The sequence below is a fragment of the Triticum aestivum genome, chromosome 6D, assembly GCF_018294505.1.
Source record: "Triticum aestivum cultivar Chinese Spring chromosome 6D, IWGSC CS RefSeq v2.1, whole genome shotgun sequence".
Classification (NCBI taxonomy): Eukaryota; Viridiplantae; Streptophyta; class Magnoliopsida; order Poales; family Poaceae; genus Triticum; species Triticum aestivum.
Genome location: NC_057811.1, coordinates 468625526 through 468648303, shown reverse-complemented (window position 1 = coordinate 468648303; position 22778 = coordinate 468625526). Strand labels below are relative to the sequence as shown.

At 48.3% G+C, this 22778-nt stretch overlaps 1 protein-coding gene across 1 annotated transcript; it reads left to right on the top strand.

Moving 5' to 3' along the window:
* Window positions 1-21498: 21498 nt before the first annotated feature.
* LOC123142053 (uncharacterized) lies at window positions 21499-22447 on the top strand. The gene has a single exon (XM_044561080.1). It carries the CDS (start codon window positions 21615-21617, stop codon window positions 22125-22127), a length of 513 nt encoding a protein of 170 aa, XP_044417015.1. The 5' UTR covers window positions 21499-21614; the 3' UTR covers window positions 22128-22447.
* The last annotated feature ends 331 nt before the right edge of the window (window positions 22448-22778 follow it).

Here is a 22778-nt window from a genome sequence, read left to right as displayed (position 1 = left end):
AAGTTGCGCTCGAATGAAAGGTTTGAGATCACAGCAATCGCGCGGACGGCCAACCGATTGAACCCATCCGGACAAAGGATGCATTTGCTGCTCACTGCGGGGTTCTTGTTAGGGACAAGATCCCGATCAGCATCCACCAATGGTATAAGCCTAAGAAGGAAGACCCTGAGGTGTCTCATGTCAATGATATGCAGAAAGATGATCTTTGCACTGAGCTGAAGGCAAATTTCACCCTACCGCCAGAGGAGGATCCGGAGAAGCCAGTTAAAGAGCAATTAATCAAGTGTCATATGCTCTTAAGAAGATGGCAGACCTATTCAGGAGGTGGAAGAATGAGCTGAAAACGTTTGTCGACAAAGAAGAGACACCAGAATTCATCGGCCGGTATGAGAAGATCAGAGATCACTGGCCCGCATTTGTGGCCCACAAGACATCGGAAAAGAGTAAGAAGATGTCAGCAACAAACAAGAAGAATGCTGCGAAGAAGAAGCTTCACCATCGCACGGGGTCAGGTGGCTACCTCAAAGCCCGGCCTAAGTGGCCAAGGCTGAGAATGATCTGCTTGATAAAGGGATCGAACCAAAGACAATGAACTGGCCAGACCGTTGCCGGACTTGGTTCTTCGGGGCTGGCGGAAAATTGGACCCTGTATCAGGGAGGTGCATTTGGACGGACGAGCTTTTGAGAATACCAGTTAAGAGGCTTCAGCACTATATCGTTGCCGCGCAGGAAGGGACGTTCGTTCCAGACAGAGAGAACGACGAGCTCACAATGGCCCTCGGGAATCCTGAGCACCCTGGACGGACACGAGGCACGCCAGGCTCCGTTCCGTGAAAGGCTGGTTTTCCGCACGCAGGCGGTTACAAAAGCCAGGAGAGGAGGAAAAAAGTGGAGCAGACCCAAATTCAGAAGCTGCACGAAAGGGTTCAAGCGCTAGAGGAACGAGACGGCAATCGACATGCCGAAACTACCCCCGAAGCTACCCCGCCATCTCAGCGAAGAAGCAGCGTGGCTTCCACCGAGCTGCTTCAGCCGGAGCATGTCTTGACGGCTCCTGCTAGCTACCCCGTGGATGCTATCACGGAGTCTCAACATTGCCACCTTATGACGCAATGGCAGAACTTCAAAGTCAAGGCGGCTGTTGGCTCTGTTTTACCTCCTGAACCCGGCGCAACCTACCACTGCTGGCCGATTCCAGAAGGATATGCTAGGGTGATAGTGGATGAATTAACGGAGGGATTTGAGGACCTCCGGCTTGACCACCCTACCGGTGAAGGGGAGACTCGGTTGGGTTCTGCTCTGAAGACTCCATGCCTATGGCGGAAGGAGCTCATCAACCTTCCGAACTGGACGCCTCCGGCGAGTAAGGGCACTCCGCCTCCTCCTCCGCCTCCTCCGCCGGCGAGTGATCAGGGCACTCAGCCTCCTTCTCCGGCGCGTTGCGGCACTCCGCCTCCTCCTCCGCCTCCTCCTCCGGCGAGTGATCAGGGCACTCAGCCTCCTTCTCCGGCGCGTGGCGGCACTCCGCCTCCTCCGCCTGCGCCCAACATTATGATATCTTGGAGGTGGACGAACACAAATACCATTACGGGAAACCTCTCGTCAAAGATGAAAGATCTCTAACAACGATGATGCGAAGATTACATGATTGGTACATGAAAACCTGCAGAGAGTCTGGGAGGAGGAATACTTTGACGCTGAGAGTTAAACCGGAGCATGACCTCGTTGGAATTGAACTGTTGAATGTTCCATTTGAGGAGTTCTTCCAGTTTTTCAATCAAGAGGCCCTCGATAAATCAACGATCACTTGCTACTGTCTGTAAGTAGTAGTACTCCTGTCATTAAATCTCTCTATATAGGTCTGCTTTTCATTGCATGTATTTATGATTATCCTCACTATATTATGCAGATTGAAGATCGCCGAATTGAAGAAAAGACAAATCGGTGATATTGGGTTCATTAACACAAATCTCATAGATGCAACTGAGGTTAAATATCATGCCGAAAATACCGAGGCCAACTTGCTACGATCGTTGGTAATAAATGAAAACAAATATATAATACTCTTTCACTAGTGCAGAACAGGCCTTTATCACCGGTTCATAAGGGCCTTTAGTGCCGGTTCTGCAACCGGCACTATGGAGTGGAGACTAAAGGCCCCCCCTTAGTACCGGTTCGGCATGAACCGACGCTAAAGTGCCACCACGTGGCACGAGCCAGGCCCGGGTGCTAGTAGACGATTAGTACCGGTTGGTAGCACCAACCTGTACTAAATGTTTGGGGGGGTTTGGGTTTTATTTTTTATTTTTTCCATTAATTTTGTGTTTTCCATTTAATTCTTTTTTGTTTGCTGGTATTCTACGATACTACATATTGTACACGTTATGCATATATATAAATAGATTTTCTCGTAGAACTGATCATATATATATAATCGAATGTCTCACAACCACCATTAATTATTCACACATACACATGTATATATATATATATATACAATTTCTCCTACATGTTGCCTTGGTGCCTTCGGAGCACGATGACAAGTGGTTCATGGGGGCGGTAGCGGGTAATAGTATTCTCCTTTGGGATCTATGACCTGGTCGAGCAAAAATCCCGCTATTTCCTCTTGAAGGGCTCGTATGCGCTCCTCTGATAGGAGCTTGTCCCGCACCTCTTTGAACTGTTAAGAAGGAGATCAATATGCATGTGTATTAGTTGTGTGACTAGATATCGACAATCATGTAAGATTTGTGAATAGTGTTCTGGCAAACGTACCCAGTCCTGTCTATCAGATCTGCTCCTTTCGGACGCCATCATGCGAATGTTCTCGCAAACGTAGTATGCACACACTTCAGTCCCCGGCGCCTGCTTCAGGGCCTTTACGACAATAGAATTTAATCAGATAATAATTAATCAAGCATGTTAATTAATTAATGGTATTGAAACAAGAATTAAAGAGATGGTAGCTAGCTAGCTAGTACTACTTAATTACTTACCTTGGGTCGATACCAACATAGCTTTTGTCGCCATTTTCCTGGAGTCACCTTGATGTACTTTGCCCAAGCCCTGCCCGCCGGCAAAGAAAATTAATAAAGGGGTTATTAAAAATAGTTCATATCAGGAAATGACGAACTAAATAGGCCGAGATATAGTTAATAATGATTGAAATAACCTGTCGACTATCCCCTTCACGATGCTGTAGTCACTATTTTTTTAAGTAGTGAGTCCAGTACTTCAACTTTTCCTTCGTCAACTTTAATGTCTAACAAGATCCAGTGGAAGCTGCATGCGCATACGTTTGCATGTATAAATTAAGCGGGCATGTGCATAACACTAATCAACTATAACCCTAAACCCTATACACTTATTAACATCTAGCTAGTAAGCAAAAACAGAATTTGTAGTACAAGACAGTGTGACTCACTCGAAGTTGTAAGGAAGTAGTATATCTTCATTGCTATTGAGGCGCTTCAAGAACTCTAGCATGCATTTCTCTACATCTTGTCTACACCATTCCAATTTCCATGTGTATTCATTAACGGTATTTGGGTCAATGAACCCAATGCCATAGCGTCCAGCTTTTTTCATTTCATACATCTTCATCCTGCATAATACCACAGAAAAGAATATATAGTGAGGATATATAATTACAGGTAATTAATGATCAATCAATGAGCACTAGAGCTAGCTTGAGACTTAAATTACAGAAAGAAATCACTTACAGACAATAGCAACTGACGATAGATTTGTCGAGTGCATCTTGATTGAATAACTGAAATAGTTCTGAATACTCAATGGCCAGAGCTTTCTTATGGAAGTAATGATCTTCCTCGACTTGCACCATGAGGGACTCTCGATTGGAAATCTTGGTAATTTTCATGTACCAATCATGCAATTCATACATTCTCGTTGGGAGGTTCTTGACCTCCTCGGGCTCGACCAAAGGTTGGCCCCGGACATATTTCCGTTTTATTTCCTCCTCTCTAAGCGGAGGCATGGGCTCGATCTCGAGGAGTTGTCCAACAGTGATCTTGAGCATTTCAGCCTGCATTATATGCTCCTCGGTTATTACCACATCGCCCAGCTCGGGAACGTAAACGGTTTGCCCACAATAATATTGGGCGCGCGTACTCTCATGTGTTGTTGGCACAACAAGCGGGGGGGGGGGGTCGATTGCGCCGCCTGTTCTCCCAGCTGGGGAACGGTTTTCCCGCATTTTTTGACAGCTGCTTGTTGGCTCGAGCTCGAGCTCGCTTCTTTCTGTAGTCGTGCTCGATGTGCCTTCTTGATTTGGCGCTCATAGTCTGAGTCAACAGGCTTGGGAGCTGGTGGTCTAGCCATACGAATGAAGTGGTCAATCTTTTCCTCAGGCACTTTCTCCCTCGGCGGCGTTGCCGGTTTCGGTCGAAAATGAGCGTCCACTTCGGCCCGCACTATTGCATCGTTTTGCTCCTCGGTCATGTCGTAAGGCCTCTGAGGAAGAGGAGCGAGGCTGCTTGGACCATATTTATATCGCTTGTCTCCGCCTGTACTTTCTGTACTACCTCGACTCGTACCGCTACGCACCATAGCTGCGGCGTGTCTCTTCTGCGATTGCTTAGGCGGCGGAGACGGCTGACGTGGCTTAGTTGGAGCAGGAGGAGTGGCCTGACGCTGTGCCGGACTTGAAGCAGGAGGTGTGGCCTGACACGGTGTCGGACTTGAAGCAGGAGGTGTGGCCTGACGCTGTGCCGGACTTGAAGCAGGAGGTGTGGCCTGACACGGTGGCGGACTTGGAGGAGCGGGAGTCTGCTGACACGGTGGCGGACTTCGAGGAGGAGTCGGCAGACGCGGTGTCGGTGGACTTCGAAAGATGATGCAATCCTTTTTCCATAGGATGAAACGATGTATGGCCTCTCCCAGTGTTTGCTCGTCGTCACCTCCAGGAATGTCAAGCTCTAGCCCCGAATATGGGCCCACCACCTCATCAACCAAGACACGAGCATAGCCCTCTGGAATCGGGGCGCAATGGAAGGTTGCTTCGGGGGTAATTGTAAAAGCAACGACGTTCGCCACCTTCATGGATATGTTCTTCATTTTGTAGTGTAGCTCACAGTTAGTGTTCTCTATGATGTCATCCACAGGGTATGTATCCAGCAGTGCGTCGCCCGGGGCGGAACCAACGCTGCTTCTCGGCATGGATGGGACGGTGCTATCCAATGCTGGATGATCATCCGCTTGCTGCTGCCGCTGCTGAGACCCCCTTTCCTGGCTAAGTGAGTCGATCTGCTGCTGCTGCTGCTGGAATTTGAGTGCCAAGTCCGCGTGCCTTGCTTCTAGGCCTTGAAGGCGTTCCGCGTCCTGCTTCCTCTGCTCCTCCTCCAGCTTCCTCTTCTTCTCCTCCTCCATCTTCTTTCTTGCACGGGTCCTGTAGTCGTCGTTCCATTCCGAAAAGCCCTCATACCAGGGAATAACGCCCTTGCCTCGTGTTCTTCCCGGGTGTTCAGGATTTCCCAGGGCGCGCGTAAGCTCGTCGTTCTCTCTGTTGGGCGTGAACACCCCCTTTCGAGCATCTTCTATTGCGTCAAGTAACTTTTGTTCTGCTCCGTTTAGACTTGCCTTCTTCGAAACCAGGCCTGTCTTCGGGTCCAACGCCCCCCCATGCGCATAGAACCAAGTTCTGCACCTGGGGGGCCAGCTCCTAGTAACCGGAGTGACCCCTGCATCCTCCATCTCTTGCTCAGACTTATCCCACTTAGGCATTGCCACCGCGTAGCCACCTGGACCCAGCCTATGGAACTGCGTCTTTTTTGCGGCATTGGCCTTGTTTTTTCTCGACCGTTCCTTAGATAATTCTGATTCCTTGAATTTCACGAAAGCGGGCCAGTGTTCTCTTTGCTTCTCCAGTGTTCCCTTGAATTCTGGAGTCTTCCTTTCTGCAGCGAGGTAGTTGGCCCATACAGTTTTCTTGTGGGTGTTGAATGCAATTGCCATCTTCTTAAGAGCAGCGTCCTTGACTTTCTGCACATCTGCATCAGTGAAATAATCTGGTAGGGTGAAATGTTCCATCAGAGATTCCCAAAGCTTTTGTTTTGCTCTGTCGTCGACCCAAGTAACATCTGGGCGTTTAGTTTTTGGCTCTTTCCATTCTTGAATGGAGATCGGGAGTTGGTCCTTCACAAGAACTCCGCACTGACGAACGAACTTGCTCGCAATGTTCTTAGGCGTGAGGGGTTCGCCACTAGCTTTGATGGAATCGATGTTGTACTTTACACCCTCCTTCAACTTTTTGCTCGGGCCGCGCTTTGTCCTGCTGTCTGTAGAAGCAGATTTGCTCGATCCGGAGGGCTGAAAGAAGAAAGATCGATTCGTTAATATATCTTCAAATAAAAAAACATGTGATGATCACTAGATGCCTGCTTATATAAATATACCTCGCCGGTAGTCTTTGTTATTTCAAGATCAACATTGTATTCGTCATCATAATCATTGTCTGCATCATCATAATCATAATCATAGTTCATGACTTCATCAGCTCGGTCGTCGAGATCGAATATCTTATCATCACCCTCCCCGGTATTGTTCAGATATTGGGAGCCGTCATTTGCTTCATTCAGATCATCTGGCCTGCTAGGGCTGCGTATGATCTCGAACAGGGCCTCTTCTCCCTCTCTGCCGGTATTGTCCGCCATAGCTTTTATTTAACTAATACAGAAGAAATATAAAACAATTTAGTATTCAAATTACAATGCATGGATGCAATCAATAAGGAAAAACTGAATCATATAGTACATAATATGCATCGTCTCGAATAATATATAATCTCGAATACATCGTCTCGAATAATATATAATCTCGAATACATCGTCTCGAATAATATATAATCTCGAATACATCGTTCAAATAATATATAATCTCGAATACATCACTGGCTAGGTAGCTAATAAAGATCGAATACTATAGAAGAATCTAGGCCACTCGCGGTTCCTGGGCGCGGGCGGTGGACACCCAAAGACAAGGAACCATCACAGGATCATATCTCCGGTCATCTGCCCAAAGAACCTGCCAGGTATTGGAGAACCTGACGTCCATAGCATCCATGTAGCGATGGACGTGCTCGTCCTCCTCCCTGACACGACGACGCACCACCTCCGGCGGGGCTGGCTCCCTCTGCACCGAATGTGGCCCAAGCGAACGCCACCAAAGGAGATCAGGGTCGACGACGGGACCCGAGGCCGGGTTCCTCACCAAGCGGCGCGCCCCTCCAGGTAACACCTCCCAGTGCCAGCCCGGCGGAGCCCAATCCCGGATATGGGTCAGCCGGACGTCGTCGCGAACGGGTCGACGGCGAGGATGCGGGTCGGGCATCGTCGAGAACAAATACTATATGCCCGCAAAAAGTAACATTTTTTAAATGATTGGATTGTGATAACTAAAATTATAAGAAACTGAAAAAAACATCGATCATCATCTAACAATTTGACATTAATCTAATTCATCTAGCTAAAACTAATTCTAAAATTTCTAACATTTCTACATATATAACTAACATTTCTATAACATTTCTAATATTTCTATAACCAAAAAAAGTAAAATTGCTAACATTTCTATAACTAAAATTATAAGAAACTAAAAACTACCATTTCTATAACATTTCTAACATTTCTATAACAATTTGAAATTAATCGATTTCATCTAGATAAAACTAACATTTCTAAAATTTCTAACATTTCTAACATTTCTATATACTATTTGACATTAATATAATTAATTAATTAATTCATCTAAAACATTTGTATAAAAAACAGAAAAAACAGAATCGTGTGTGTGTTTCTGTGTGCCTGTGTGTGTGCACGCGTGTGTGTGTGTGTGCGCGCGCGTGCGCGTGTGCACCCTATGGCGTCGGCGGCGCGGTGGCTTCGATTGGAGGGAGGAGAGGGGCCGGGGAGAGGGGCTCACGGCGCGGGCGATGGCGACGGCGAGGCGACGGGACGGCGAGGCAGAGGAGACGGCGACGAGGACGGCGACTGGGGCGGCGGCGACGGCGACGGGGGCGGCGACGAGGGGCGGCGACGTGGGCGGCGACGAGGGGCGGCGGCGACGAGGCAGAGGAGAAGAAACAGAGGGAGAACGAACTGCCGAATTTTTTTTGAAGTGTTTTCTTATATAGAACCCACCTTTAGTACCGGTTAGAGCCACCAACCGGTACTAAAGGTCTGTTTTGGCCAGGCAAAGCGGCGGGAAGCGCACACCTTTAGTACCGGGTGGTGGCACCAACCGGTACTAAAGACCCCCCTTTAGTACCGGTTGGAGCCACGACCCGGTACTAAAGGGGTGCGGTGGCGCAGGTGCGGTGCGGGCAAGTTTAGTCCCACCTCGCTAGCCGAAGGGCGCCCACACCTGCTTATAAGCCCTGCTGCGGCAGCTGTCTCGAGCTCCTCTCTATTGCAGCCTTGTGGGCCTACCTGTTCTATGCTGCCCTGTGGGCCTATTGGGCCTTTGCGGGCCTGCATCCTGGCCCAACAACAGGTCGGGTTTCTAGTCGTATGCAGGCCGCTGTGGCACAGTAGGCGGGCTTTTTTATTTTCTTTTTTTTTGCTTTATTTTTTTGCCTTATTTTTTTTGGTTTATTTTTTTTTGCTTTATTTATTTTTGTTTTATTTATTTTTGAGTTGTTTTTTTGCTGTATTTAGAGTTTCTTTGTGAATATTTTTGCTTTAGGTACAAAAAATTACAAACTTTCTATTACTGCCGGTAGTTTACAAATTTGAATAGTTTACATTTTGAATTATTTGAAATTTGTGTGAATCACTAGTTTGTGAATAACTAAACTTTGAAAATAGATTTTCAGTGATTCTTTTTTCTTATGTTTAATATTAGTGTGTTTTATCATTATATTCAATTTGGTAATGCTTAGGTTATTTAAAAAATGAAATGCCTTTTGTAACGGATGAGTTTTCGTCCGAAACCCTGATACTTCGAAAGAGATTGTCCATTTTATACACGAAGTGCATCCAGTTTTTGCGGTAACCCTCTCTACTTTTTTGCACATGATATGTGGGTGAAATTATGATACCATGCCAACTTTCAACCTTTTCCGAGTTCATTTGAAATGCTTTTCAATTTCAGGGTCATTTAGCTGAAAAAATCAGTAAATGCATGAAAGAATTTGTTTGCACATAAAATTTCTTCGCGTTTCAAATGCCAAAACACATAACTACCCTAACTATTACAGAGATTCCCTCCTGGGTGTGAAACACAGAAGAAATTGATGATAGTGAAGCCGATCACATCCCAGATATTTGGGTGTGAAACTTTTTCTTCACGTATGTCCCTTTGTGCCGTAGCTATGGAAAATCTTCATCATTTAACTGGATGCTCGGGTCAATATTCACTGTGAATGGAGCAATTTCATCAAACTTTTCATAATCTTCTGACATGTCTGTCTTGTCATCCACTCCCACGATGTTTCTCTTCCCAGAAAGAACTATGTGGTGCTTTGGCTCATCGTATGATGCATTCGCTTCCTTATCTTTTCTTTTTCTCGGCTTGGTAGACATATCCTTCACATAGAAAACCTGTGCCACATCATTAGCTAGGACGAATGGTTCTTACATACGCAAGATTGTTGAGATCCACTGTTGTCATTCCATACTGCGGGTCTTCCGTTACCCCATATCGTGTCATATTGACCCATTTGCACCGAAACAAAGGGACCTTCAAATCACGTCCATAGTCAAGTTCCCATATCTCCTCTATGTAACCATAATATGTTTCCTTTCCCGTCTTGGTTGTTGCATCAAAGCGGACACCACTGTTTTGGTTGGTGCTCTTCTTATCTTGGGCGATCGTGTAAAATGTATTACCATTTATCTCGTACCCTTTGAAAGTCATTATATTCGAAGATGGTAACTGGGACAGCGAGTACAGGTCATCTTCAATAGAGGCGTCATGCATGGTACGTGTCTGCAACCACCCGGCGAAACTCCTAGTTTGTTCACGTGTAATCCAGTCATCAGACCGCTCCGGTTGTTTGGAGCGTAGAAAATTCTTGTGTTCGGTCATATACGGAGCCACCAAGGCGGAATTCTGTATAACTGTGTAGTGTGCTTCAGTGAGAGAATGTCCGTCCATACATATTTTTTGATTCCCTCCTAGCGTGCCTTTTCCATCCAGTCTGCCCTTATGCCGCGATTCAGGAACACCAATTGGCTTAAGGTCAGGAATAAAGTCAATACAAAACTCAATGACCTCCTCATTTTCATGGCCCTTGGAGATGCTTCCTTCTGGCCTAGCACGGTTATGAACATATTTCTTTAAGACTCCCATGAACCTCTCAAAGGGGAACATATTGTGTAGAAATACAGGACCCAAAACGCTAATCTCTTCGCATAGGTGAACTAGGACGTGCGTCACGATGTTGAAGAAGGATGGTGGGAACACCAACTCGAAACTGACAAGACATTTCACCAAATCATTCTCTAACCTTGGTATGATTTCTGGATCGATTACCTTCTGAGAAATTGCATTGAGGAATGCACATAGCTTCACAATGGCTAATCGAACGTTATCCGGTAGAAGCCCCCTCAATGCACCCGGAAGCAGTTGCGTCATAATCACGTGGCAGTCATGAGACTTTAGGTTCTGGAACTTTTTCTCTGCCATGTTTATTATTCCCTTTATATTCGACGAGAAGCCAGACGTTACCTTAATACTGAGCAGGCATTCAAAGAAGATGTCCTTCTCTTCTTTGGTAAGAGCGTAGCTGGCATGACCCTGATGTATGCCGTCTTTTCCATGCATACGTTGCTGGTCCTCCCGTGCCTCAGGTGTATCTTTTGTCTTCCCATACACGCCCAAGAAGCCAAGCAGGGTCACACAAAGATTCTTCGTCACGTGCATCACGTCGATTGTAGAGCGGACCTCTAGATCTTTCCAATAGGGCAGGTCCCAAAATATAGATTTCTTCTTCCACATGGGTGCGCGTCCGTCAGCGTCATTCGGAACAGGTTGTCCGCCAGGACCCTTTCCAAAGACTACCTTCAAATCCTTGACCATATCATGTACATCAGCACCAGTACGGTGGCGAGGCTTCATCCGGTGATCCGCCTCACCTTTGAAATGCTTGCCTTTCTTTCTTACGGGATGCCTGCTCGGAAGAAATCGGCGATGTCCCAGGTACACATTCTTCCTACAGTTGTCCAAATATATACTGTCGGTATCATCCAAACAGTGCGTGCATGCGCGGTATCCCTTGTTTGTCTGTCCTGAAAGGTTACTGAGAGCAGGCCAATCATTGATGGTCACGAACAGCAAGGCCTTTAGGTCAAATTCTTCCCCCATGTGCTCATCCCACGCACGTACACCTGTTCCATTCCACAGCTGTAAGAGTTCTTCAACTAATGGCCTTAGGTACACATCAATGTCGTTGCCGGGTTGCTTAGGGCCTTGGATGAGCACTGGCATCATAATGAACTTCCGCTTCATGCACAACCAAGGAGGAAGGTTATACAAACATAGAGTCACAGGCCAGGTGCTATGGTTGCTGCTCTGCTCCCCAAAAGGATTAATGCCATCTGCGCTTAGACCAAACCATACGTTCCTTGCGTCATCTGCAAACTCCTTCCCGTACTTTCTCTCAATTTTTCTCAACTGCGACCCGTCAGCGGGTACTCTCAACTTTTCGTCTTTCTTACGATCTTCTCTGTGCCATCGCATCGCCTTGGCATGCTCTTTGTTTTGGAACAAACGTTTCAACCGTGGTATTATAGGAGCATACCACATCACCTTGGCAGGAATCTTCTTCCTGGGGCGCTCGCCCTCGACATCACCAGGGTCATCGCGCCTGATCTTATAGCGCAATGCACCGCATACCGGGCAAGCGTTCAAATCCTCGTACTCACCGCGGTAGAGGATGCAGTCATTAGGGCATGCATGTATCTTTTGCACCTCTAACCCTAGAGGGTAGACAGCCTTCTTTGCTTTGTACGTACTCTCGGGCAATTCGTTGTCCTTTGGAAGCATATTCTTTATCATTACCAGCAACTTTCCAAATCCCTTGTCAGATACACCATTCTCTGCCTTCCATTGCAGCAATTCCAGTGTGGTGCCCAACTTTTTCTTGTCAGCTTTGCAATTCGGGTACAACAATTTCTTGTGATCCTCTAACATGCGCTGCAACTTCTTCTTCTCCAAATCACTTGCGCAGTTTCTCTTTGCATCGGCAATGGCCCGACCTAGATCATCAACGGGCTCATCTGATGCCTCTTCTTCAGCTTCTTCCCGCATTGCCGGCTCAGCTTCTTCCCCCATTGTTGTATCATCGTATTCAGGGAATCCATGGCCAGGATAGTTGTCATCGTCCTCTTCTTCTTCATTGTCTTCCATCATAACCCCTCTTTCTCCGTGCTTGGTCCAAACATTATAGTGGGGTATGAAACCGGACTTAAACAGGTGGACGTGAATGGTTCTTATAGACTAAACATGGACAAGGCATAAAACCATCCGCCCGCTTGTTTGCCTCAGCTGCAAGCAGAAAAGTTTGCACGCCATTAATGAACTCGGGAGAGCATCGGTCATCGTACATCCATTGTCGGCTCATCTTCATTACACAACACCGAATAGACCAAATTAATACAAATTCATACATAAAGTTCATACATAAAGTTCATACAAGACTTAAATGCAACAAACAAATAACTCTCTAACTAAAGAATTTAAATGCAACAACAAATGCGATCAAGATCGCAACTAAGATAACAATTGATCCAACAGCATAATGATACCAAGCGTCACTATCAATGGCATATTTTTTAATCTTTCTAATCTTCAAGCGCATTTTCTCCATCTTGATCTTGTGATCATCGACGACATCGGCAACATGCAACTCCAATTCCATCTTCTCCCCCTCAATTCTTTTCAATCTTTCTTTCAAATACTCGTTTTCTCTTTCAACTAAATTTAACCTCTCGACAATATGGTCGGTTGGAATTTCCGGTTCACAAACCTCCTAGACAAAAATATCTATGTCAACTTGATGGGCATAATTTGTCGTAAACACGAAATGCAACAACTAGTTTTAAAAGAGAATATACCACATCCGAATCATAACAAGGACGAGGGCCGACGGGGACGGATATCAAAACCATGGCACTATGTATAACAAACAACGTACGGGTAAGATAATTATACGAGTAACTATATATCCAAATCACACAAACATCAATTTGGTAATGTAAAACATTCATGAACAAGAGGCTCACCACAAGGTGTTGCCGGCGACGGAACGGTGCGGGCGATCGACTGTGGTTACGACGGAGATTTAGAAGGCACTAAGTAAACCACACCTACATATGCAAACTAAGTGTTAGTTTTGACCACGAATTGCATATAAATCAAATACTAGCACATATATTTTCTACCAAATTACTAAACTCATAAATTAATCACTATACAAAGCATTGCAAGAGCTAATCTAGCAATGAGAGATGAAAGGACAAAGTTGCTAACCTTTGTGATCATTTGAATGGATGGGGCCTTCAAATCTTGACAAATTTTGGGCAAAATGTGTGATGAGCTCGAGAGGAAGAGGGGAAGAACAGAGAGGAGAGGGGAAAGGGGAAGAACAGAGCGAGCTCGGGTGGATGAAGGGCTTATGTAGGACGACCTTTAGCACCGATTCGTGCCATGAACCGGTACTAAAGGTGCTGGGGGGCCCCGGACTGACAACATCCTGCCACCACTCACTTTAGTACCGGTCCGTGGCACGAACCGGTGCTAAAGGTCGGCCACGAACCGGTACTAAGGAAAGCGGCTGGCTAGCCGTTGGAACCGGCACTAATGCACACATTAGTGCCGGCTCAAAAGCAAACCGGCACTAATGTGCTTGACATTTGACCCTTTTTCTACTAGTGTTTCCTTACAACTTCAAGTGAGTGTTACTGTCTTGTGCATATTCGGTTTCCCTTATTAGTCCAGGTTATAGTAATGTAACTGATGACTTATGCATGCATGCGCAGCTTCCACTATATTCTCCTAGAGATTAAGCTTGACCAGGGAGTAGTAACCGACTTAGACTCGAGACGAAAAGATCCCCAGGACTATGCGGACATGACTCAAATGCTCGAGAAGTAAGTTAAATCGATCATTATCCACAATATCAGCAACTTTGTTCATTTTCTGATATCAAGTAATTGTTTTCTTTGTCTGGCAGGGTTTGGAGAAAATTCACCAAAAAAGCACCGGGACTGCCGAAGAAGCTGCAATTTAGACACCCGAAAGTAAGTACTATAGTAGCATGTTCCGCGCATCTCCTAGTGATTCAAGCGCTAGTTTCATCAATACCATTTAGCATGCTTGCTTATCAGTTTGATTGACCTCTATTTCTTGTAAAGTGGTTGTGGCAGGAACCCGGGAATAATTACTGTGGATACTACGTTTGCGAGTCCATCCGCTACACGACCTGTGAGCGGGGCTCCTCTGACGAACAATATGAAGTGCGTAAGCAATAATATTCACAATTTTATTTTATTACCATCATTTGTGTTGAGTTTCATTTATTCATATATATATGTATTGACCCCCTTCTTCAAATTAGATCTTTCGGATGCGGGATGAACTCCTAGCACCAGATCGTATGCGAGCAATTCAAGAGGAATTGGCGGCATTCTTCCTTGACCACGTGATCGCTGAAAACGGAGAATACTATGTGGACCCTGTGTTCTTACAATTTAATTAGGAGATTATATTGTAAGAGATAATTATTGTATATATGTAGCCGGTAGTGTCGGATAGATATATGAGAACTTGTTGTTCGACCAATCTCTCGGACAAGGAGAGGTGGTCGATATCACTTCTCTCTGTATGCATATGTTCATGACGATCTTCTGTTTCCTTCATTTGATTACTAGCTAGCGTGTCTAGTCCTCTCCATACGTACATAGTACACAGCGTCGACCAAGCACGGAGATAAGAGAGGACACTTCTCTCTATTAATTAGCTAGCTAACACAATATATGAAACACATAAATTAACCCCCCAAAACCCCCAACCCCCCCCCCCCCCTTCAAAACAAAAAACAAATACCCCAGCCCCTGAAATGCTGACGCGTGGATGTCTATTGGTCCCGGTTAGTGCCACCAACCGGGACCAAATGCCCTCCTGCCTGGGCTCGCCGCACCGGCCATGTGAAGGTCCATCTGTCCCGGTTCGTATAAGAACCGGGACTAAAGGGTTAGGGCATTAGTAACGACCCTTTAGTCCCGGTTCAAAAACCGGGACAAAAGGCCCTTATCAACCGGGACAATAGACCCTTTTTCTACTAGTGACCCGATAGAAAATCGCCACTGGTACAGTAGGTTCACTTTTGAAAATTAATTAGACGGCCTCCATGGCGTTGGAGTGTTGCACCCAACGTAAGCACGCAGGCATGCATCTCCCTGACGTGGGCACATGGTACGCCCCTACGTATACATAGGGAGAAATACCATGCATGCGTGTGAACCTGGTATTGCAGAAGCACCTAGCTAGCTAGCCACCTCCTATGCATATCGAGTATATTGTATGGTTGGAGAGGCGCCATGCATGTACGTACGTATGCCTCGCGGCGGGCACATGCAGCTGCGCGTGGCAATCGATGGATCAACGTGCGTGCCATGCCCACTCGATCGATCTATCCACGCCTCCAGGTACCACACGAGAACGAGAGGTGCTGGATGGATGCCTGGATTATTATACGATACAATACGCCCGAAGATTAAGGTGCTTGCTAGGTGGGGCCCGTGCATGGCGCTCACTGGTTACCGGCCATGCACGGCGATGGCGGAGAAGCGATACGTACGTACGCGACGTCGCATCGATCTCTTTCAGAGCGCGTGTGTAGCTACATGGAGCTGAGCAGGACGGAATAACTGCCTCGCCGAGTCGCCGACCACTGCGCTTCCGACGCGTGCCAGCCGATCCGTCTCTTGCCGGTGCAGGAGGCGGTAATGCAACGAGTACTCTAATGCAACGGCCAAACGAGTGGCTTCACCATCGAAACTTCCAGTTCGGTGACACTTGCACACGTACGCCCGAGCTGGCCGGTGCCGGTGCCTTCGCACGTCAGGGTCTACGTGCGTGGCATGCACGAGGACCCGTCGTTCTTCTCAGTGCTAATTAAGGATACGGGGTTCAACATTTATAGATCGTTTGATCTTGCTTCACTTGTTGGTATGTGACAGAGCAGGCGGGGATAGGATGATTTCTGATTGCATACGTGAATCGCTTGTGATCACGCTACATTGAGATATGGTCGGGCCAGGCTTAGCCTGATTTGACACGTACGGTGCATATATGTTTTGGACGAAAAGGACCAACAAGATCATCCTCTATCAGAACGTACCAAGAAGATTCTTCTACTCCCTCAGTCCCTCTGTTTTGACAATTCGAAATGACCAATATCATAGTACTCCATACTGTACCTGCAAAAAAAAATGTGTTCACTCATTTCAATCTATGTTAAGTCCATACTGTACCCGCAAAAAATAATTCCATAGTGAACAGAGGGATTATAATTAGCACAACACCCTGATCTTTTCTGTAACCGTTGTATGTTTAATCCTCTCAGAGCATCTACAGTCGGGCACGCTATATCCGTCTCATACATCCAGGCAGATCGTCCGGTCACTGACCGGTCACAAAAAGCCGACTCAACCGAAGCTCTCAAACGGGCCTCAAACGCATCGACTGACCGACACCCCTTATATCCGTCTCAAATATAGGATGGATATGAGGCGTCCCGGGCACACCCGAGCGCGTCCGCCATGTCAGCCCGGCCCACCCCAACCCATCAAAAACCCGTCCGGCAGAAATCCTATCTCACTCCGCTCTGCTCCGCTCCCCTCCCCGATGCTCCCATTTCCCCAATCCACCAAATCCCTATCACCGGCGACCATGTCCAGCACCGGCAGGCACTCCGATGACAGCTTCGGAGATGAGGAGGAGCTGACGCTCAGTATCGCACTTGAGCGCCCGCGGGTCGATACGGGCTGCGGCTCCGGGTCCGGTGCGGCCCCACTTGTCGTCGATCGCCGGCCATTCCCGCCCCGCGCACGGCTCTGCGAGGCTTACATGATCTTCTCCTGCCCGACGGCCTCCTCCACCTACGGCCGCTGCTTCGCGCGGGCAGCGCCGCGTTCTAGTGCCCGCTCCGACACAGCCGCGGAATGGACTCCGGAGTCGGAGGCACGTGCCGCCCGCTGCGAGAGGCAGAGTGGAAGGGAGATGGCGAGCGGGTCCGACGCGTCTGCACAGTCCGCCCGCCGCCGCCAGGAGCCCGACGAAGATGACCGTCTCCTCGAGTGGGTGTGCCACTAGTCACTGACTGTGGTGGAGACGAAGGCCCAATGGCTCCGAAGGATCAACGCCAAGTAACTCCGGCTCAGCATTAAGCTATCCAAGCGGGAGGTGGCGGCAGAGGCGGTGAGGTGGCCAGGCTCAAGCGCAAGCAAGACCGCGTTGTCAAGCGCTTACAAGGCTACATCTTCATCTCCGATTCCTACTCCGACGACAATGAATCCGACGTCTCTCACGTGGACCCACCTGATGCCGCGGACTCCTACAGCTGCGACGGCGATCGAAAGGGCAAAGGGCCGGCGAGGAAATGGTGAACATCTGCCTTAATTTCATGTTTTTAGTTGCAGTTTAAACTTGTCCGCCGTATTATGTGTATTATGTGAACTTTGGCTATCTTTTGGAAATTCGGTTCTGTTCTTTTGTTGAACGCATTTCTATGTTCGCTCATAAGTCATAATCTACGCAGTTTTTATCAATATTGCATGTTTTAGTATGAATATAGAGGATGGAATATGCGATACGTATGTGTAAAGATGTGGATATAAAAAACGTCCGCGGACGTATAGGGGGGCGGATTTGCCAAGTCCCCCTATAAGAAACATGTGAGGCCAGTGTGGCAGTGTCTAAAAGCACGAACAACCACTGGAGTATACGGACAAATGCAACATGATTGGAGATCCATAATAATACACTGTACTACGTATGATTGGAGATGGATCCGCGCGCGGTCTGCAGAAATTGAGCTAGACTGTACACTGGTAGTTCGCCTGGCCCCGCTCTGCTTTATTCAACAACTGGAAAAGGGCGGCACGATATAAAAATCAGTAGGCCATCAGATGTGATCTGATCAGGGTGGAGCGTCCATCAACCACCGAGCTAGATGATGCAGGGCGACGGCCCATGCACGATGATATCCGGATCCAAGCGACAAGGTGTGGCCAGAGACAAAAACAAAGCACTGCCCAAGTGGCTCCCGCCCTAGCCACCTGTCGCGGCCGACCGGCGCCACGCACCCCTTCTCGCCATGCAGACGTCGCGCGCAGAGGGCGGGACGCAGCTTCAGTGCGGCACCTGTCTTTGAGTCACTGACATGTGAGCCAGCCACCTGTTGAGTCCACATGTCATAAACACAAAAGCAGGTGCCACCGAAGCATTGTGCCTCCGGGCGTGTGGTACTTGCCCCGTTCGTTCGTTCACGCCGTTCAAAACGATGAACCTGCAGGCCTAGCTGTGAGCCGCGGCCGGCCGTGATCTGAACTGTGCAGTTTTTCTTTTCTTTTTTGCGGGTGGAACTGTACAGCTTTAGTTTAAAATAAACTGTAATCTGTCATTTGCTGCGTGCATGTGGCCAGGGTCAGGTGCAGCAGCACACGGCTGTAATTAAGCCTGAGTAAATATATTTGCAAGGATTACTCTAGCCATTAACCGACGCATGTTCCGAGGCCCGCTTGTCGATCACAATCTTTCCGCATCCGGCCCTTCACGGTGAAAATACACCAACTGAAGCGCAAAAGCCAGGAGCGCAGGAGCGCGTGCCACCCAATGAAGAAGGCGAAAGTGAAACGGAAATGCAACTAGCGAAAGAGACGGCCACGTTCGATCGTCTCGTCTGGGTCGACCGGAATCCACGGCCACCACACGCTAACAGTGATCGGAGCATCTTATCGCGGCGCAACCGGCCGGATCACATGCACATCGCCGGCGGGCTCCACGATCCCTTCCTTCCTTCGCGCGGACTCCACGAACCAACGTACATGGGCGGGAGCGAGTGAACAGATTCGGAGAACACCGATGGACACTGCCGTTACGGCGACTGATGCCGATGCCACTGTGTCGAGCATTCAGAGGTCGGCCGCGTTTCAAGCAAAGCGTAGGCGAACCCACGGCCGGTGGCTCGGGTCCGGTCGCTGCCGGCCGCTAGCGCGTCCTCGTCGTGCCAACTTGGCCATGGTTCTGAAGTTCAGAGAGACAAGTTCCTTTTTCCCAGGACCGTTCTTTCAGTGTACCGGAAACGGTTTACTGACAGCAACGTGCCACAAGCCCACAACCGGTGGGATTGCCAAACAAAAAAAAAAATCGACATTGCCCAAATTCCGGCCGAACCGGCACATGCGCTGTGTCCTGCGTGCTAGTAATATGGGATTGCGTGCTAGTGTATCTAGAAAAATAAAAAAAAAGACAGTACAAAAGGGAAGAAAAAAAGGTTAAAAAAGAAAAGAAAGTAAATGGTTTATCTTTCTCATGGTCGCGTCATCGTGGAGTATAAATATTACCCAACCTAATTATAGCCCAGAATTTAAGCTATGATGAACCATAGGTAATGGGTTCGACTCCCACTTCGTACATGTTTTTTTACCACGCTAGAAAAAAAAGGAAGAAGGGAGGGAAACGAAGCAGGAGAAGCGGAGGGGAACGAAGCGGGGAGCGGGAGAAGCGAATCGAAGCGATCGTGCAGATATGTCGCTAACAACCAGTTGACTGGTCGTTAGCACAGTCCAAAATCTATATACAGGTACTATAGATCAATATTCTGCTAAGTAAACTAGCTGCCTACGTGGACGTGAAAGAAAGGGCTAGCTGGTGATCCAAATAGTGGCAAGTTTTTTTAGCTAGGTCGTCCTCGTACATGATTAACTCATAATTAATTCGTGCATGTGGGTGTGGATTAGGCTCGGTAATACCGATCGGTGGTCATTTCCTTGGTCTATACCGCTGTCGTGTCGTTCGTTTGCACACCCGCAGAATGCAGATTTCCATTTTCCCCGCAAAAATAAAACCAGAATGTAGATTTCTTTCAATAACCCATGGCCGGCACGACCATGTGATATTCTCCCCAGCAGTAAATAGAGTACGTGCCGTTACACCTCGGCCAGCTTTCACAGCCCGACCGTCTCCTAAAGTATACTCCCAAAGAGACTGTATAAGAAAGGTTTAGTGATCTAAACGTTTCTATATTTCGTTACAGAGGGAGTATATTTTTTAGGGGATAAGAAAGGTACATAGAACTTAAAAAAACAAATGACCGCGATCAATCGATTGGCGGCCTCTTCACATTTACCCGATAGAAAATCGCAACTGGAACAGTAGGTTCAGTATTTAAAATTAAACGGCCCCCATGGTGCTGGAGTATTGCACGCCCAGCATAATAAGCACGCAGGCATGCATCGATTCCCTGAGCGTGGGTACATGGCCAACGAAAGGTACGCTCCTACACGCGTGTGAACCTGGTATTGCAGAAGCACCTAGCTAGCTAGCCACCTCCTATGCATATCGAGTATTGTAATTTGTATGGCTGGAGCGGCGCCATGCATGCACGTGCGTATGCCTCGCGGCCGGATCACATGCACATCGCCGGCGGGCTCCACGATTCCTTGACATTCCTTCGCCCGGACTCCACGAACATGGGCGCAAGTGAACAGATTCGCCGAGCGCCGATGGACACTGCCATTACGGCGACGCCGATGCCACTGTGTGGAGCGTTCAGAGGTCGGTCGCGTTTCAAGCAAAGCGGAGGCGATCCCACGGCCGGCGGCTCGGGTCCGGTCGCTGCCGGCTGCTGGGGTGTCCCAGTCGTGCCAACTTGGCCATGGCTCTGAACGTTCGGAGAGATAACTTCCTTTTCTCTGGGCTCGTCCTTTCAGTGTGCCGGAAACGGTTTACTGTCAGCAACGTGCCACCAGTCCACAACCGGTGGGATTGCCAAACAAAAAAAAGTTAGACATTGCCCAATTTCCCGCCGAACCGGCAAATGCGCTGTGTCCTGTGTGCTAGTGCTTCTGCAAGACGCTCTTGATGAATGATGAACAGAGAAAGTTAGTACGAATCAGCGCGGTTCACACGGAAACAGCCACCATATGTTCCCATTCATTGGTGCAGAAATCGTTCGAATATACTACTAGTACTATCAAGATAGTGTTTTGTAATGCAAGAAATTGACCAGAATTTTGACAATGAAATCAGTAGTAGTATTTCAAAGCAAGTTGGCATGCATGAACCCAAAGAATATTCCCACCTGCTTTGAACCCAAGACCGGTTCCCTCCCGTGTGCTACCTCAGTTAGTTTAACCTTTTTTTTTAAAACAAACAAAGTTTAACTCGACCGAGCTGCAGGTTTCCTCCGCCACTAAGTTACCAAACTGCCCCACCTTTCTCCTTCCCCGGCCTATAAATCGAGGCCTTCCGGCTCCCATCTCAGTTTACCCAAACCGGCAGGGCAGCGAACCACCGGAGCTCAACTGACATACCAAAGCCACAGCCTCTCCTGAGTCCCAACTGCTCCACCTCCCTCCTCTAATCTCTCAATGGCGACGGCGTCTGCGAGTCGGCCCAGCGGCCATGTCCTTTTGAGTCCCTTTCCCAACTACCAATCCGCCTCGCTCACCCGTGTCAAGCTCTCCGCCGGCGGCTCGCCGGTGAAGTTTGTCAGCGTCTCGTCTCCTCCATCCTCTCCCGTGGGCGGCGCCGCCAAGATCCGTCGGTCCTGTATGTGCTCCCCGACGAACCACCCGGGCTCGTTCCGTTGCAGCCTCCACAAGGAGCGCAAGGAGGGCTCCCCCGCCGCCGGCAGCTGCAGCAAGCCCGTCTCCCCGCCTTCGCCGCCGCCCATCGGCAGCGGCTGCTCTAGGCGCATGGTAAACGTGCTAGCGCAACGCGTCCCCATGGGGAGCGGGCACTGGGCACGCAAGGCGCTCGCGCCGTCCCACGCGCTGCAGCAGCTTCAGCAGAGGAAGCGCGCCGACCGGTTTCGAGCCGGGCCCAGCCGGCTCTCCGCCGCATCCATGGCCGGAGGCCGCGCAGGCGGCAGCAACCAGTAAAAAAACTAGCGTCGACATGCCATAGCAGTACATACTGTACACAGGAAAGAAACTCCCAGAATAATTCCGGTCGCTGTATAGAAGATCGGTGGGGATTAGGCCACAAGGCTGGAGTTTTAAGACGAGACCCAATTCCATCCCGGCCTGATCAATTAGCTAGCTTATAGTTGTATATAGAGTGGCTGTACATAAAGTGAGCCTCTTATTTAACTCCGCTGCACATAGAGTGAGTTTCTCCTCTCTGCTCCACCTGTACATAGTGAGTGAGCTCTCCTGTTTCTGGAGTGTGGATGCATCTCCCCTGTTTCAGTTTTGGATAAGCTCTGCAAGAGATCAGTGGCGTCTCTCCGTCGCTTGCTCCCGTCACGCGGCACCCGTGTCCCCGGCCGGATCAGGCCACCAACCTGCAGCACAGTAGAAATCCCCTGACTCCGCCGAAGTTTCTGTAAAGTTTCATGCCGCGGCTGATGAACTGAGGAGCTCTCTTCGTCCTGCTCGTGATATTTTACTGTTTTCTTCAGATCTGTAGTATTTTACTGTTCCTTCTAGAGAAAGTGGTATTTTACTGTTGACCGTAGCGACGGCGGAGCGGTTGGGATTCCCCAACTCTTCAACTTGCGCAAGAAGATGATGTGTGGACAGCTTCTTGAT

What these genes read in the sequence shown, in the direction of transcription:
- LOC123142053 (XM_044561080.1), top strand. Translation starts at nt 21,615, where the DNA reads ATGGCGACGGCGTCTGCGAGTCGGCCCAGCGGCCATGTCCTTTTGAGT.